The 17,388-nt window shown below is 40.1% G+C and overlaps 1 protein-coding gene and 1 long non-coding RNA gene across 2 annotated transcripts; both read right to left on the reverse strand.

Annotated features, from left to right (window-relative positions):
* Positions 1 to 13,460: 13,460 nt before the first annotated feature.
* LOC128268584 (uncharacterized) lies at positions 13,461 to 13,926 on the reverse strand. The gene is made up of 4 exons (XR_008269158.1): positions 13,884 to 13,926; positions 13,784 to 13,823; positions 13,645 to 13,673; positions 13,461 to 13,570 (listed from the first exon to the last, which is right to left on the reverse strand). It is a non-coding gene; the product is annotated as an uncharacterized LOC128268584 (long non-coding RNA).
* Positions 13,927 to 15,564: 1,638 nt separating this feature from the next.
* Positions 15,565 to 16,473, reverse strand: LOC128278887 (uncharacterized). Its single transcript, XM_053017614.1, has one exon. It carries the CDS (start codon positions 16,471 to 16,473, stop codon positions 15,565 to 15,567), a length of 909 nt encoding a protein of 302 aa, XP_052873574.1.
* Positions 16,474 to 17,388: the final 915 nt, after the last annotated feature.

A 17,388-nucleotide genomic window follows, 5' to 3' on the forward strand; every position in this document is an offset into this window, starting at 1 on the left:
AGTACTTAATCTATGCTTAATACTAACTTATTTATTCCTATCTACGAGGTGTGATCAATAATTTTCGCGACATTTGAATTTTCTCGGGCTACGTATATCCGATTTTCGATTTTTTTGTGGAGTTAGGTTACTACACATGTCAGTAACTTATGGTGAAAAGTTCGGCCATTTTGAGTAATCAGTCAATTTTTGACAGCTGTTTTGCTTGGACGTGTTTTGGCTCATCGTCGCTTTTTGTCTCTTCCAAAAAATGGATGGCAAAGAATCTTTATGAAATTCTGTGTGAAAAACAAAATTAAGAGCTCGGACGCAATCGAAATGTTGGCTGTGGCTCATGGTGAAGCTTTTAAGACCAAAAGCATTGCTTATCGGTAGTTCAAAATTTTGTCAGAGGTCCGATAAGATGTGAACTTCCAAAAGCCAAGTTTGGTCGAATGTGAACAGTTTTGCTTACAATTTTCTTCGATTGCATGGTCGTGGTGCATTATGAGTTATTGCCAGAGGATAGAATGGTCAATAAAGAATATTTCCTGCAAGTTATGCGCAATTCGTCCGAAGCAATCCGTTACGAATGCCCGAATTTGTGGGAAACCCGAAATTGGTTGTCGCGCCCCTTTTCACACATCGTGGTTTCTGCGCGAATTTTTGGCCAAAACAACACACTAATGATGCCAAAGCTATCGTATTCTCTAGATTTGGCCCCCTGTAACTTTTTCCTGTTTTTTTCCTTTTTCCAAAACTCAAATTACAGCTTCGTTATCAATTACTTTTGAAGTACACAAAAATCGACGATGAGCCAAAACACGTCCAAGCAAAACAGCTGTCAAAAATTGACTGATTACTCAAAATGGCCGAACTTTTCACCATAAGTTACTGACATGTGTAGTAACCTAACTCCACAAAAAATCGAAAATCGGATATACGTAGCCCGAGAAAATTCAAATGTCGCGAAAACTATTGATCACACCTCGTAATTATGTACTAGTCTCCGATTTGTTGACAGTGTATTTATCAAGCTATTTTCGTTGTGTTCGCATTTATTGTGGTAATTTAGGTTTGTTTTTTCTAGGAATTCGTTTATTGTTGGTAACTGGGTCCTATCATGTAGAGCTTTCGTGCTGTACCAATAAGGAAGGTTTAAGATCATTTTAAGTGTTTTATTTTGCTTGATCTGAAATTTCTTTATATAAGTTTGGGCGCAGGTACCCCAGACTGGTGATGCATACATGATAATTGGACGTATGCATGTTTTGTAAAGTAATAGCTTGTTTTTTTCATTTAACTTTGATCTTCTGTTTATGAATGGATAAAGAATTTTAATTAATTTGTCTATTTTGATTATGGTGTTGGTAATGTGTGTATTGAATGTTAGTTGTCTTTCGAAAAAGAATCCTAGATATTTAATTTCTCTTTTCCATTCTATTTCTGATGCTCCTAGTTTTACTGAACTTTTTGGAAGTTTGTTAGCGCTTCTGTTTCTTGTAAAGTATATTGCTTCTGATTTTTCGATATTAGTTTTTATTTTCCAAGTCTTGCAATATTTTGAATATGCCTTTATTGACAAGTTAAGGTTCTTGATTATACTGCGAGGGCTTTTAGCAGAGCTCGAAATCGCTAGGTCATCAGCGTAGAGATAAATGTTGCAATTTTTCATATCAGTAATGTCTGACGTGTATATGTTATACAATGACGGTGATAAAACACTTCCTTGTGGTACTCCGGCGACTGGGCTGAACGGTTCTGATTGACTATTTCCTATGTGCACTATATTGACTCTATTGTTTATGAACGATTGGATAGCTTTTATAATGTAGGGAGGATAGTTGTGTTTTATGAGTTTATATAGTAGGCCATTATGCCATACGGTATCAAATGCTTTCTCAGTATCTAGTAATATTAATCCAGTTGATTTACGGCATTCCCTACTTGATTGTATGTGGTTTTTAAGCCGATGAAGTTGGTGTGTTGTGCATGTATGGGGTCGAAATCCAAATTGCGTTTCTGGGACAATATTATTCCTGTTGGTATGCTGGTTTAGTCGGTTGACTATGATTTTCTCGAAAATTTTTCCTATGCAACTAAGTAAACTTATTGGCCTATAACTTTCGGGATTGGAGTGGTTTTTCCCGGGTTTTGGAATGGCTACAATCTTTGCCTGTTTCCATGCGTCTGGGAAGTACCCCAATTTCAAGCATGCGTTAAAGATATGATTAATATATACCACTGCCTTGGTCGGGAGTCTCTTGATAGTGTTGTTATTGATTTTATCACAGCCTGCTGATTTTTTAGTTTTTAAGTTTTTAATAATTTTGATAATTTCCTTGGGCCTTATTAATGGGAAACGCTCTGTTTCAGCTGTCTGTTCTGATTCTAACTGATATTGGCTGATAGTATTAATTACCTCCTTTTCTAGTGGGCTATGGTATTTGTAGGTGGTTTTGTGTGCGTTTTCAAAATGTTCTTTAATTGCGTTGCATTTTTCTGAATTTGTTATTAGTATGTTGTTTTTTACCTTCAGGGCTGGAAGGGGTGTGTGTTTTTTCTTGATAATCCTTACGAATTTCCAGATTCTATTGTTGTTTTTTTCAGAGTTAATTTGTAGTAGATTCCTAGACCATGCCTTATTTCTTTCTTTGGATACTTCCGTCTCGATGTACGATTTCAGGAAATAGTATGTGCTTCTGTATTCCATGTTACTACGATGCCTTTGCCATTTCTTCCTATACTTGTTACGAATCTTAATAAGTTGGAGAATGGACTCAGGGAGGATTATATTGAAGCTGTCTGGAACTTTCGCTGGGACACAGTTTTCGTGAGCTCTCAAGGTGGTAGATGTAAGGTTTTCGATCTTTTGATCGATCTCGTGGGTGTTAGTTATGTTCGATAGATTGAAGTTTGTTAGATCGAGCGAGCCTTTAATGTAGTTCCGAAAACTGGTCCAGTCTGCATTTTGGTAGTCGTAAATTTGTCTTGGATTTTTATAGTTGACATTGGTATTTTTGATTTCAAAAATTACTGGCAGGTGGTCGGAGGTTAATTCTGTTACGGTTGTCAATTCAGATAGGTCTAGTCTATTATTTGTAATGGTAAGGTCAAGTGTGGAAGGGTTTCTCGACGCTTGTGTAGGTATGTATGTAGGAGTACTAGGGTGGTGAATGGTGAAGAGCCCTTTTTGCCCTTCTTCATATAATCTTTTTCCAGCTGTGTTTGTACCTTTGCAGTTCCATGCTCTATGTTTAGCATTAAGATCGCCACAAATCACGAAGGGCTCTGATCTTGCAGTAATTTTAATTATGTCTCTTTTAAATAGCTCTATCTTTGTGTTTCCACCTGGGTGGTATGCCGCTACTAACGTGAAAAAGCTTTTTTCCGTGAAAATTCTTAGTCCTATAGCTTCTATAATACTTAAATTCATAGATCTTAACAACTTATGTTTAATGACATTTCTTATCAATATAAGTACTCCTCCTTTAGCATGTGTTACTCTATCTAACCTATATGTGACATACTCTGGAATCGAAAACGTATGTTCAGGCTTCAGAAATGTCTCTGTGATGGCAATGCAGTCTATCTTATAATAACTTAAAAAATAGTTTAGTTCTTGTTTTTTAGTTAAAATGCCATTGGCATTCCAGTATGCAATTTTAGGTGTTATTATTTTTGGGTTCACGGCGAAGGCGAGCAATATTTAGTAACAATATCAAAGATCGTCATGATCTGTTCTTGCTTTGTTTTGCAGTGTTGCATTCTGTCTATGACTTCCACTACGATAGGAATCAATTCCGAGCGCTCGAAAAGTTCGGGTTTCTCTTGTCTCTCGCTTGTTTTAGTTTGGGGAAACTTTGTGGATGTAAGCGTGCTGCTCCACGCGTTAACGGGATTTGCTGGGTGCCTTATCGGTAACGCCGGGAATTCGTTCGGCATGTGTCTGTAACTGGTGTGTGTAACCGGCCTTTGTGTTTTTTCAGCACGTTTTGGACGCTTCGGGCACTCGTAAAACCCGGCACAGTGGTTGCCCTCACAGTTTGCACATTTAAGCTTGTGCGTTGGTATTATCCCGTCGCTAGTAGCGGCGACCATCGGGCACGACGCTGATGAGTGGTTGTCCGCGCACTTGTTACACTTTGGGCCTCTGTTGCAGTTTGCTGCGCCATGGCCGAAAATTAAACAGTTTTTGCACTGCATGGGTGCGTTGGGTTTGCTGTAGTAGTCCCATCTGACACGGCAATGGTTAACGGCGATAATTTGCCGTAGTGATGGCAGATTTGTTGCCCCTTTCTGGAAGTGTAGCAAGAATACTGCATGGTCGGTGTATTTCTTCTTGATGTTCAACTTTTTCACCTCAACTGGCTGGATGCCCTCTTCTAACAGGAAGGCTTTTGCCTCCTCGCAGGAGCAATCGACTAGGCCCCTTAGTACGATTTTAGTAGTTTTTTCCTCCTCCAGCTGGTAGGAATGGAATTGTTCGTTTATTTTTTTAAAGTGGCTGGTCACTTTTTTGTAGTCAATTGCGTTCGTGCAGCGCACGACAGTGCCCTTTCTTGTACTTGTGGTCGTGTATTTAACTACGCCTGCCGCTATTATTTTAAGGTGTATATCAGCTGTGTTGCAACTGACCGTCGTTATTGGTGGTGGTGGCTTTAACACACTTTTGTCCGTCACTACACTTGTCGGGGACCATGGCTTCCCCCCCGCTTGTCGTCCCTGATCGTCGTTTGTCATCGCCACATCGTCGCCACTTCGATCACTAAGCAACGCAAAGCGGTTGGTGGTCGCTGTTTGTAACGTGCTGATGGTTGCTGGGCTGAACACTATTGACCCCGTCTTCTTTACTTTGGTGATCCGTCCCTTCCCCATACTTGCAGGGTTAGGAACGATCAACGCTCCCCGTTTCACTCTGTATTGTTGGTTTGTGCTGTTGGGACTGCTTGTTCAGGTACGTCTATACGCTCCGGTGTCTGAACAGCTGAACATTTTTGTAAAGTATGAGCTGCACATCAGGACGACTTAAAATGCAAAGAAAATCCTTTCTTTCCAGCTCAGGCATTTTAATGTGCTAATCAGGGTATGTTTGTTCACGAAGTAAAAGAAGCTGACTAATATTCTAAACTTCTTTCTTTTTACATAGCTTCTTTTTAATTCACAAGCACTAAGCCGCTCAAACTAGGTATTAAATATGCCTTTGCCTTCGATCATTTGGCTTTGATGATTGATTCACCATTTAAATAACATCCACAGGTATCACTTAAGTTATCCAACTTTTAGAAATAAATTGACGTGAAAATTAAAGACACTTGAAAATGCCTAAAAAACAGTTGTGTTTCGTTGCATGCTGTTGCAGTAGTTTACAAATTCTTGCAATGGTCTAGTGCAAGTTTATCTTATTAACTACAATTTAAACAATTACAATCGCCAAGCGGTCGTGATCTGCAGCACAGGCGATGTTAATCCCATGTTCGACTATCCGTAGAACTGCAAAAAAAATCGAAGATTCATAGTTTCTTTAGTATTTCGCATCGCTATGAATATATGAATTATATTAGTGCTTCTCTAAGAACATTTAAGGAAGAATGGAGAAAAGAAAACATTAGCAACTTCTAGCTCAGATGATCACTCAACAATGATACGTACATTGAAATACGTAAGAGTCCAGCCCAAGCCATAACAAGAACCCTCGTAAACCACAAAACTCTTAGCTTACAGAACCTTTTTTGCTTGCCGCTCTTTTTCCGCACGCTTCCATAAAAGAATTAGAGTAGAGTAGAGTTACGGATGTGTACGCTAAGATTGTACCCGTAAGGTGCCTCCAGAGCCTCTATTTGAATTCTGGTTCCTCTGCTGAATAGAATTACCATTTTTGACGACAACGTCTTCGACATAGCGATGCAGACGTGCTTTAAACTCGTTTTTCTTCGATGAATCCTTCACTGATTGCCCGAGGATATTATCCAGAGAATGCCCATAGACCCAAGGATAGCACTGTTGAATCTTGTGAGAAACCCTGCTTATATTAGTCCGGGTCACAAAAGCCCGTAGTCAGGGATCATGTGTGTTTGGCGTCCCTGAGCTGATCGAGGCTTTTTGCCACCGGCTTGTGATGGAAACATGATGTGTCAGATAATGGTCTAAATGGTGTTTTCACTCCGTAACCGATTCCAGAATGCCCCCAAAGAGACCCAAGAGAGTTACATCAAAATGGATGTTTGCTTATTAAGCCTGATTGTTGAGAAGCTCTTTTTTGTGTAAAACAAAACCATAACATGCACTTGCTTTCTTGTATAAATGTATTTCAGGTCATTGTTTTTTATAACACCTTACATATTGCTTTATATTTTTATCAGATTTTTAAAGACTATCTATCTGACCACGAAACAGAACCTGTTTCTTTTGTACATTGATCGCACGTCCACTTTTTTTGTTTTATAATTTATGCAGGTCTTCAAGCATGTCACAACCGATTACTGCACAATGTTCCTACTAGCTGTCAACAACTTGTAATTTATAACGCAAATTAAACGCTTTTCCAGAAGGCTGTTTGCTGTTATACATTTTTTGGCCACCCTAATCTCAGCACGTACTACTTTCGAAAAGAAATTTCCGACATGATGACAACTTGATCGAATTAATGCCAATAAACCAGAAGCCCAATTACTTGCGTACATCACATTGTCACCCAAACGATTCCTCGTTGTGGACAGAAACAAAGATATGCTAATCCTCTCGACCGACCTCCTCTCTATCAAACCAAGAAAGATACCAGAGGGGCAATATTGTTGGAATATATTTCACTATTTGACACACACCGAGCGGCATAAATTCCTGCCCCATCTTTTTGCCGGTTCCCTAATAAGACAGCGAACGAACGGGATTGAAATATTAGCAGGTCCATATACTTCAAAGATACCTTGGGAACTGTACTATGACTTCAAAAGTAATTTTAAAATATTTTTACAGCTCGACCTGTCTCTAACCTCAACATAGATCGGGATTTCATGAGGGAAATGAAAAGTACAACATTATTTCCGGCTGATATTAATTGTATCTTGTATTTTAGTAGTATTTGGGCGTAGTATTTGTCTTAGCTCTGTTCGAACGAAGAATTTTATAAAAACGACTCAGTTATTGTTTTTTTTCTGCTGATCACAACATCAACCTCCAAACCAAACAAAAAATTATATTCACATATGCAAAATATATAAATATGATATGAAATAAATCCTACCCATCAATCTTGAAAATAGTCTCGTATAGTTTAGCATCTGAATACGGCAGAAATCCTTAGTTGGTGGTTTTTGTTTAATGTGTATTTTCTGAGCTCTGAATTTCTTCTATCGGTAAGTAACCTTCAAATGAAACGTTTCAGCTTATTAAAGAAAAAGTGTTGTCGAAATAATGCTGCTGTTACATACATGGAACCTTTTTTGTTAAATCAGTGCCGCCGATATTTTTTAACAATCCCTTACCTGAAGGTTACGGCATAAAGGCACATCCGCAAGAAAAACACCACCAGCTAAACTGTTTGCTACATTCTGTATCGTTCAGCACGCGAACTAATAGCGTCTGCACTAATGTGCAGCTATCACAGTAACCCTCGTGCCACGTGCTATCGCTGTGGACGGATCAATTGCATAGGCGGAGTGAAAATACTCAAATGGTCCGTTCTATCAATGGCGGTACGCCCAAAAACTTGCTTCACTCTGAAAGAGCAGCATTTGTTTTTTTCTACAATTTTTTACTCGAAATGTCCATCACGACAAATGGCGTGCATGGTGCGATGGCCAAGGTAAAGTACTGTAATTGAAAAGAAAATTTTCAATCCCTCAATTATTCTAACCTTCTTGCTTGCGAGCACTTCCGGCACCGGCCGTGCTCGGCGGCCACTTGGGTTACGAACCAGTAAAGGATTTGCTCAACGGGCCGAGGTTCGCCGTTCACAATTGGAAACAACTCGGACTAGAACAGCTCGGGCTAGGGTCGGCTTGGGCCAGAAACTAAGCACCGTAAATGCTGACAGAATGCAGAACGATGCCGATCTCTAAGCCGAGGCCATTTTCTGCTAAAGTTTACGGCCTGGCCACCCCCGGCGCTCTCGAGGCGTCCGAACCATGTCCGTGGCTGGAACGACTTTCGGAAGCGAATCATATTCATAAATAAGCAAACAAACGTACCGCAAAGTGGTTCGCTCGACGACAAGCCAGGAGAGACCCAGCGGTAAGTGTAGCCCCCCCGCCGACTAGCTCCGCCCCTGCCAAACTCGCCATCCATGTGTTTCCGGGTGCCGGCACGGATCGAAACATAAGCTTTGCTCAGGCATTCAACAACTTATGCTGCCCACTGCGCACGAAAAGTGGAGAGGATATCGACGATTAAGTTATAACCACTTTCCACCGGAGCTAATCATCTTTGAAACAAAAGACCATGCCCATTCTGTAGCCCGGCACAGGCGCTACAGTAAGGAGTGTACCGTGCAGCGAACTGGACGGGAGGACACCGAAGGCTCGGAAGTTGATCTTCTGGCCCATGCCGAGCGCTAATAATTAGCGCAAATTAAATCCAGAAACTCATCGAAACACGTTTTCCGGTTGGCAGGAGGGAAAAAATGTACCCTTCTGACTCGGAAACACACGTACGGCCAAGTTACACGTACGGTACGGCCGAGCCAGCCAGACCGGGCAACATCCTACGCTACGAACCGAATCCTTCCGTGTACGTTATGCCGCAGGAATGCTCGTATTCTGCGACCGTTTATCACGGTCCGTGAAATAATTAAAGTTTTTCCTCGCTGCCGACTGGCGACGATGGAGATTATGTATTTCGCCGAACGGAGCAGCTCTACGTTTTCTTTTTTTCTACTTCGCTACTAGCCATGCTTCGCCATGCGTGAGTTCAATAGGCGAGAGAAAACCTTCGGAAAACATCTCTTACCAATTTGTCTTTAATACTAAAATTGGAGTTTCTGGAAAGCTGTTCGTTTATCAGAACTGAGAGAATGTTATTGTTGTTCAGCGTTAGAAAAAAGTGTAACAATTATGTTAAGGAAATAGGTTATCCCTATCGTAATTTTTGCTGATTAAAATTACATAAATCAATTAGTAATGAAACGCAGACATAAAATGACCCTATCTTCTATAAAGAAAAGTTTTGAAGTTTAACGCATGTTTGTTATTAATTTTTATGTGAATTATTTCAAACCAATGTTCTTCAAATACTTCTTCTTGCCACCATTGCTGTTCAACATCCTCAACAAAAACTCTGATGTGCTATTTGCTTCAACAATTTGGGCAATTATTATATCTATTCCTAACACAAACGATACGTAGTTTCCAATAGCGAGGGAACGGTTTTCGGCAAATCAGCTCCAAATTTGTTTATCTTATTTATTTTTTGTATTTAAAAATGCAGATACTTTATTCCAATTCAATTGCTTCCAGGCCATCGTATTTTTCGCACTGAGCTACCAAAGGCAGATGGCAGCCGTTTTTCTCGTCAGTTACACCCTTTTTTAGTTTACTATTTTACGAGCCAACCTTACGCGCGGCCCCACGGCAGTCCCCCGGGGGGCGAAGCTATCATTAACAAACATTCTATTTCTAATTAGAGTTACGTGATTATTTTCTAAATATTTTTCCACGCTTAATTACGCTGCCGAGTTTCCCAAGTGGCCAACATTCTCGGCCGCCGCCTGCACTATGGAAGCCTGCATATTTCGGCCCGCCGCCGGTTCCCGGAAACGGTTACGTTTGAGCGAAATCGAGTAACTTCGCTTCACCCAAACCACGGTCCGGTCCCGAACGGAACGGAAAAAGTCAAAACGGGTGGAATGATGTCAACGAGTGGGCAAAGGGGTGTCCGAGCATGATGGGGAGCGATTTCGGCTCGTGTGGCGGTATCAGAGATCCTCAACACATGACGGCCTCGCGAGTCTGGGGAGCCGGAAAGTCAAATAGAAAATGGAAAACACCAATTCGTGTAGCGCACAGCACGGTAGCCGCCGTAGAGTCCACCCTGCGAAGTGGTAAACCATTGTGGTTCCCAGCGACGGTAAGTGCGACGATCTTTTTCGGAAAACGGAGACCGAAAATAGGGGTCGGATGGCAGGTTGGTGGGAATGGTCAAAATGTTGCAGAAATGGATTTCCCGTTGGACTCAAAATTTGTGTTTATAAACGATTCGAGTTTTTCTCGCCCATCTCGGTAGCGGACTGCCGGATACGTGGGGCTCACTGAAATTTGGATAACGTCATGCTCACGGCACACAACGTTGCGAGTATATTGCTAGCTCTTTATTCAGTCGTATTATAGTTGTTTTTGTTACTTGTCGCAGTGCTTCGCTTTTTTGTTAGTAAAACCTCGTCGAAACATGTGCGTTCATAGTCTACGGAATTTCGACAAAATAGTTTTGTGCTTGTTGATGATCGATGTACAAATTGCACAACGCAATATTGTGTTGAAAATTTTCCAGAAATATACTCCGAAACATGTCTACAAACTTGTTACTGCACTTTTCTTGTTTTACGATACTGTCACTTTTCGCCGATGTAAGACGTTCGAGGCTCCCTTAACAATCGGAGTATTATCCGTAAATCGCGCAGCCTGCCGTCTTGACACCTTGAACAATGGGCTCAGGCTTGAAGTGCAGCCAGTTACAGGAAACATCCCAGCAAATCCCTGCTTCCAACAACGATACGAGTGTCTGAACTGTCAAACCCCGGTAATCCGCTTTATTCCACGGAGTGTGTCCACCACACAACATCAATGGCCAGTGGCAGCAGCAGTCGCAGGACGCTTTGGCTTTCCATGTGGACAGTTTTCCATGCACCGTTTAATGGGAAAATTTACGATCTGCGAATGTGAGCGAAAATTTATGACCTGAGCGGATTTCATCTGCCTGGTGGTCTATTAAAGTGTCATCGTACCACCGTAGTGTCGGCTTCTTCGGCATCACCACCTCCGTGTTAGTTCGCCATGAACTGCTTCCCGGAAAGCGATGTTGGGAGAGTTTTCCACCCACTTCCATCGACGACACGTGGGCGGCCACGAGGAACTGCAGTAAACAACTGACAAAAAGTCTACCATAAAACACGAAGTCAAGGTACAAACTTGTTCGATTATTCGATAATGTCCCGCTAGCGCCCAGTTTCATGGCCTCTCGCAAACACGCAACGCTACGAAACAATAAACGTTCCAATCAATCGCCGCCGTTGACAGTAACGAATTCAATCGACTCATCAGTTTCTTTAAATGGCAAAACGGAATCGCACCCTCAAGTACGTGGTTAACAGACGTGTTAATGCTCGCAGCAGCGTTGACAATAAAATTGTCAGAAAATAGAGAAACCTCTTCGTTAGAATTGTTTCCACTTTTTTTTCGACAACTTTATCATCTGGCCCCGATCCTTACGTTCAGGCGAGATATTTGAGGTCCTTCGATAACAGCGCACCATTTACACTCAAATAGCTTCTATTTAATCAAACTTCTATTCTACTAAACTACAAAACCTGAATATCTCGCCATCTGAAAATCACAATAACTAAACATTAGATGAAAATTTGTGGACGAAACATTAGAATCGATCAGTTAGAGTTAAAATATTCTAAAAATAAAAATGGGTGAACTACATTAAACCAAAAACTACAGCACTAATACGACGGTCACTAACTCAAGTAAAATCTGAAAATCTAATAAACCTTCTTTAAATGCTCTCGATTCGCTCATTCCATCAGGAAGATGAAGGAACCAGATAACTCTACCATTCTGGAGGATTGACCAAGAGTGCCTGGCGACCATAAGAAAATATGATAATAAGTAAAAAGTTGCAATACAACAGTTCTATCAAACTAATGTTTATACGTATAAGGTTTGGGAAAAAGTAATCCATTATTTTTGGGTGAAATTCAAAACATTATTTAAGATACTTCCGATGGTCCGATTTACGTCAAACATGTACCGTTTTGTTGGAAAATTTGTTATCTTTTCAAAGGTAGGCTGGTAATGCCTCTTTTGTAAAAGGCTTAGTCGTTATTGACGAAAAACTGGAGTAATCCATTTTCACAACCCTTTTTTGATTTCAGTTTTTCATCACTCAGGAAATTTTTTAATGCGCGAAAAAGGTGTCAATCGCTTAGTGCAAAGTCCGAACTATACGGTGGATGCATTAAAACATCCCAAACAAAATCTCGGACTTTCTGGTGAGTCACTAAAGACGTGCGTGACATTTCGTTTTCCTAATGGAACACAAAACCTCTTCCGTTGGCCGATTCTGGTCATTTCTGGTCAATTGCTAGTTTCGAACGGTGCAATAATTGACAGTAGAGATCTGAATTTAGTGTTTGGCTACACGGAAGTAACTCACAATAAACGGTTCCTTTCAAGTCCCACCATATACCCAGTAGAACCTCCCTGGCCGTGAGTCTTGGTTTGACCACCGGTTAAGATGCTTCACCGCGCTTAGACCATGATTATTTTCACACAGTATTGTCGTATGTACCCCATTCCTCATCCCCAGTATCCGTCCGTTTAAGAAATGGGTCGATTTCATTCCATTTGGCCAAAATTGCGAAGATGAAAATTCGAGCCATCATGTTTTTTTATGTAAATAGGTTGGCGCCAAAACATTGAGCTTCTTCGTGAATCCAGCTTTGCGCAAATGACTTAAAACTGACTGATGGTTAATCTTTAGCTCCTGGCCGATGCTCTGACTACTAACATGCCGATCAACTTTGATTATTTTTGTGATTTTATCGACATTTTCGATGACGTGTCTGCCTAGGCTTTAACATCAAAAATAACTGAAACGTGTCAACGAAGCCAAAATTTAACGTAGCTAGCTGTTAGAGCATCGGCACCATGAACAGCATGCAAAATTTCAGCGGCCTAGCTTAAATTTTCGCCTTTATCGGACAAAAATTGTAAAATATACCTAATTTTTTCTTTGGTGACTTCCATTGTTTACACCCTATAACTCACAAACGAATGGAACAAACCATAAACAGTGAAAGCATCTTTTTAAGTGTGAAGTATCAGCTTTAAAACAAACCTAAATTTAAAACTGTACGATCGATACTTCACGAGATACCGATCACTAAAGTCATCTACCGAGAAAATAATGGATTACTTTTTCCCCAGCCTGATATTTTTATAGTTTTTATAGTGAATACAACACACTATTGAAATTTAAGACAGACCATACCCAGCGGGCAAAATCTGTCGTGCGACGTCGGAACAACCGTCGGAACAAGCTCGGAACAAAGAATTTTAATTCTCTTGTTCCGATGTGTTTTTCTGCCCGGCGCTGAAACGCTTCATGTATAACGCTTTAGTGGTGTGTGTGTCATGAACTCGGTTCATCCAGTACCTCCCCCCCTCCCGCCCTAGCCCACGTTTCGGATCTGAATATACCCGACAAACTTGGTTAAAATTTTAAAACATTTATTTCTCACAAATCGTATAACACGATAAAAACACCACTATAATTATCACATGCACATCACTATACTTCTCCAGCGTCCTACGGCACCATTTCACGCGCTTCCTTCTCGGGATGGGACGTTGCTCAGCTCACTTCGTGGTAACTGTAATTGGAAAAAAAGGACCCCTGAACACTTTAAACACTGCACAATTGTTAAAACACTGCCACAATACTTACTTATAATCATTTACGGCATCCTCCTGCAGCTGCAATAAGCAAAAGAAACAGATTATTATACGAAAACTACGCAACTCTGCGCGTACATGACGAGCGATCTTTGATCACTCTGATCGCCAAAAATACTTGCAATACTTACCAGATTCTTTCGGCGATACCTTCTGCAGACATTTGGCGAACTGTAAACATAAAAATAGCACTGAATTAAATAAAAAAACAACACTTTTTAACGTACTTACTGCGGCTGGCTCTGAGGCGTCATCACTTTGCTTGGAATACTTACGATCAAAACAAACCGAACTGACAGTTGGATGGCCAACGCACACACAAACACCGCGTTGGGTATCATCGTTCAATAAGTCCCGAGACTAGCGTAGAGATGGCACTAATAATGCCATTTATATACCAAGATTCAGAAGTACCAACCTTCAGATAAGATATAATTAATTGTAAGATGTCATATAATTTGTGTAATTCGAAACATAACATAGTTATTTCATTTACTTCGTAGTTTTTCATAGTTTTCATTTTAAACATTTCATAATTAGTGTCGGGACTTATTGCACGAAGTGTTATGTTCACGAGAAAGCGCATGCGCTAATAATATGAAGCGGCAGTGTTGCCTTCTTATCCTTTAAATATCTTCTCTCATATATATTGAACATTGTGGGATTCAATTCGAACAAATTACAAAAAACTCATCAAATGATGGTGTTAATTTGTATACAATCAACAAGCAACTATTTTATATGAATTATAATGTATTTTAAGAATGTTTTTTCGTGGCTGTCAACGGTTTATATATCTAAAAACCTAGCACGATCATGTGAAGTTTTTTCATTTGCCACGATGGCAACTCTTCTTAACTTGAATTTCTTCGAAAAGAAATGGCAGATCGTGATAAAAGCTTACTGCGTGGATACTGAAGTAAGTATTTCTTATCTCTTAAGAAATATGTGGATAATTTTAAGTATTTAACCTTTATTTGATTTATTTGAACAGCACACAGCAAATAAACAAAACCATGGCAGAGAACGGAAATAAGGACGAACCAGCCACACCGAGAAACAACGGTGTGGAACAAGTAATGTAAGTAAACTGGCATGTGATCGCTATTCCGCTACTTTACTTTAATATCTTTTTTCTGTATTTTATTTAGGCAGCCAAATTGTACTTGCAAGACTATCAGTCTGCAAAACACAAAAGGCATTCTGTTGGTGCAAAGACAGTTGATGAAACTTCAACGAACCGTTGAAGAGATGAAGGAAACGTCCCGCTCTATGTCTTCCAGTTCGCCAGCAGTTCCAGTAGATAGTGTAACATTTAGATTTAAGCCAATTTGTAATCAAGAGGAGATGACTACATTAGACGAGAGGCTACAGGATGAGGCGTTTGCAGCCGATTTGCTAGTGTGGTTGAATCCTTCTTTATCGCTAGTCAAAGGGCCACAAGAACGGCTGCAGGCTGTTTTCTATAAACTATTTGACCCCTCTTTCCTGGCCCACTGCTCCTGGACGGGAAATAGCAAGCCAGGAGTAGTTAAAGTGGCATTTTGCCAGTTTAAGAATGTCCTTTCTAATCTATCGGAGATTGCTGGCGGATCAGCGGCAGAAGAAGAAGTTAAAACCTTCCTGCGTAAAAAGCTAACAAATGCAAGCAAACGCTACCTCAATTATAGGGGGATACGGAAAAGTTATTTAAAAACAAATAAAAAGCGTGAAAACTAGTTTGAAGTAGTTTCAGTATATATATATTATTTAAGGTAGATAAAGTTGTGAATTTACATAATTTTAAGTGTGAATAAACTCTGAATTTTTGAATGTTGAACTGACGATAAAGTGTTTCTTTTGGGAACAATATTTAATGTGAATTATTATGTCTGTCATTTTGTTTATTATATGTGAAGCAATTCATTTAGTTTCACTGGAAAGTATGTAATAATGGGAAAAAGGCACAGAAATCAGCTGAAAGATCGGGATCAAAAACATAACGAGATAGCGAACGGGAAGGCAAAGGAACGCACACTAATTTACACAAAATAGATTTCAAAGGTACTTCCACAAAACTCGTTGAGGTATTATTATTCACTTTGTAAATATGCAAATCTGAGGACGATAGATCGATTCGGCCAATATCGTCACTTGTTTCTAAATGAAACAACTCTGCCATACAATCAAACTGACTTCCAATCAAAACCGTTTGGTTAGCATTGTTGCTCACTTTTAAAAACTTTACAATGCCTTTAGATCTGGTAAGAAACCACTGATCTTTTCTGTTCGGCCTAAGGACAAAATTTTTATTTATATGTACTCCGTCCTGATTCCTTGTTAATATTGGATATGGTGGCGGAGTGCAAGTCTTAAAATTGTGAATAGATGCAAAATGATGTACTCTATTTGCCACTTGTTCTAAGCATCTAGTGCCTGAGTGAACCCATTTTTTTAAAAGTTGGTAATGGTTTTCTGAACGATATGATGAAAATTTGTCCAGCTCTCCATGGTTCAAAACGTCTGAATAAACGTGCAGTAAATTATGAACATTGCTAGTTAAGTGAGACCGACCATAATATGTCTCGAAATTCTTTACAAAAAGGGTCAGGAGTCGACCGCCCAATTGCCAGAACTGTTGGTGTGCCTTTGTTGAGAACAATGTTATGGCGCAGAAGTACAACAAATAATGTTTATATGCATTTTCGAACATATAATCTTTATAAATAACAACACTCATGTAATGCAGAAAAGTTCGGTACTCAGTGCCTTTCCAAAAGGCTATGGTGTCCAGAGACCTGTAGCGACGGTGTACCTCATTAGGAAGCATTGTCTGCACCATGTAGGCAGACACACTTGTTTTTTGCCAGTTAGTTATTCTTCCAAACATTAAAAACTTTTTTTCCAGTAACCCTTTTAAAATTTTGCGACTTACTCCTAAATCCATAAGGTGCAGCCGATCACTTACTGGAAATTTTGAAATCATATTTAAACCGGTCAAATCTTCAAGTGGTGACCTTATTGACTTGTGGTGTGGTAAATCTAATCTCTCTCTGAAACTATTGTCAGTGCGAGGCTCAGCATTCACACCGTTAAAAATAACTTTGTTTTCTGGCTTTATATATGTTCCAACCAGTGTACACATAGTGCAACCATGCTTTGCAGAAAATCCCATCACGGACTTTATAAAAGCACGTGCGGGTGAGTCGGTAACAAAAGCACTTATTGAAAGTGATACCACTTGACTTCCAAATCTTAAACCGTTTGCCATAAGACTATTCATCTCTTTGACAAATGGTCGCAAAAATGGTTCAACGCACTCGGGTTTGTGCGATCCAGAATAAATACCAACGACCAGGACCGGAGCGCTCTCAAGTTCGTCCAGCGTTATCGTTATTGGCCAAAACTGAGTGGAAGAACTCTTAAAAAGAGGAACGCCATCGACCGACACTTGCAACGAAAAATGCGTCGTCGGAAGTATGGCATCCTTAAAATAATCTCTAAGAGCCTTCTCAACTCCGGGATACCATAAAGATCCACCACCATTTACCGGAACAATCTCAGCTCCGATTTTGGTAGGAGTGTTTTGGAAGGTCCTGCTGTCCTTAGGAAGCTGTGCCTTGAAAAACACTCTAAAAATAGCTAACAGCAAGTTGCTGTGGTCCCGAGAGAGGAGTGTAATATTCAAAAAATATCGCAACACATCCTCAAAATTTCTGTGACCAAGAAAGCTATAATTTTCCGGCCATCCTCGTGA

This window comes from Anopheles cruzii, chromosome 2 (assembly GCF_943734635.1).
Source record: "Anopheles cruzii chromosome 2, idAnoCruzAS_RS32_06, whole genome shotgun sequence".
Taxonomy (NCBI): domain Eukaryota; kingdom Metazoa; phylum Arthropoda; class Insecta; order Diptera; family Culicidae; genus Anopheles; species Anopheles cruzii.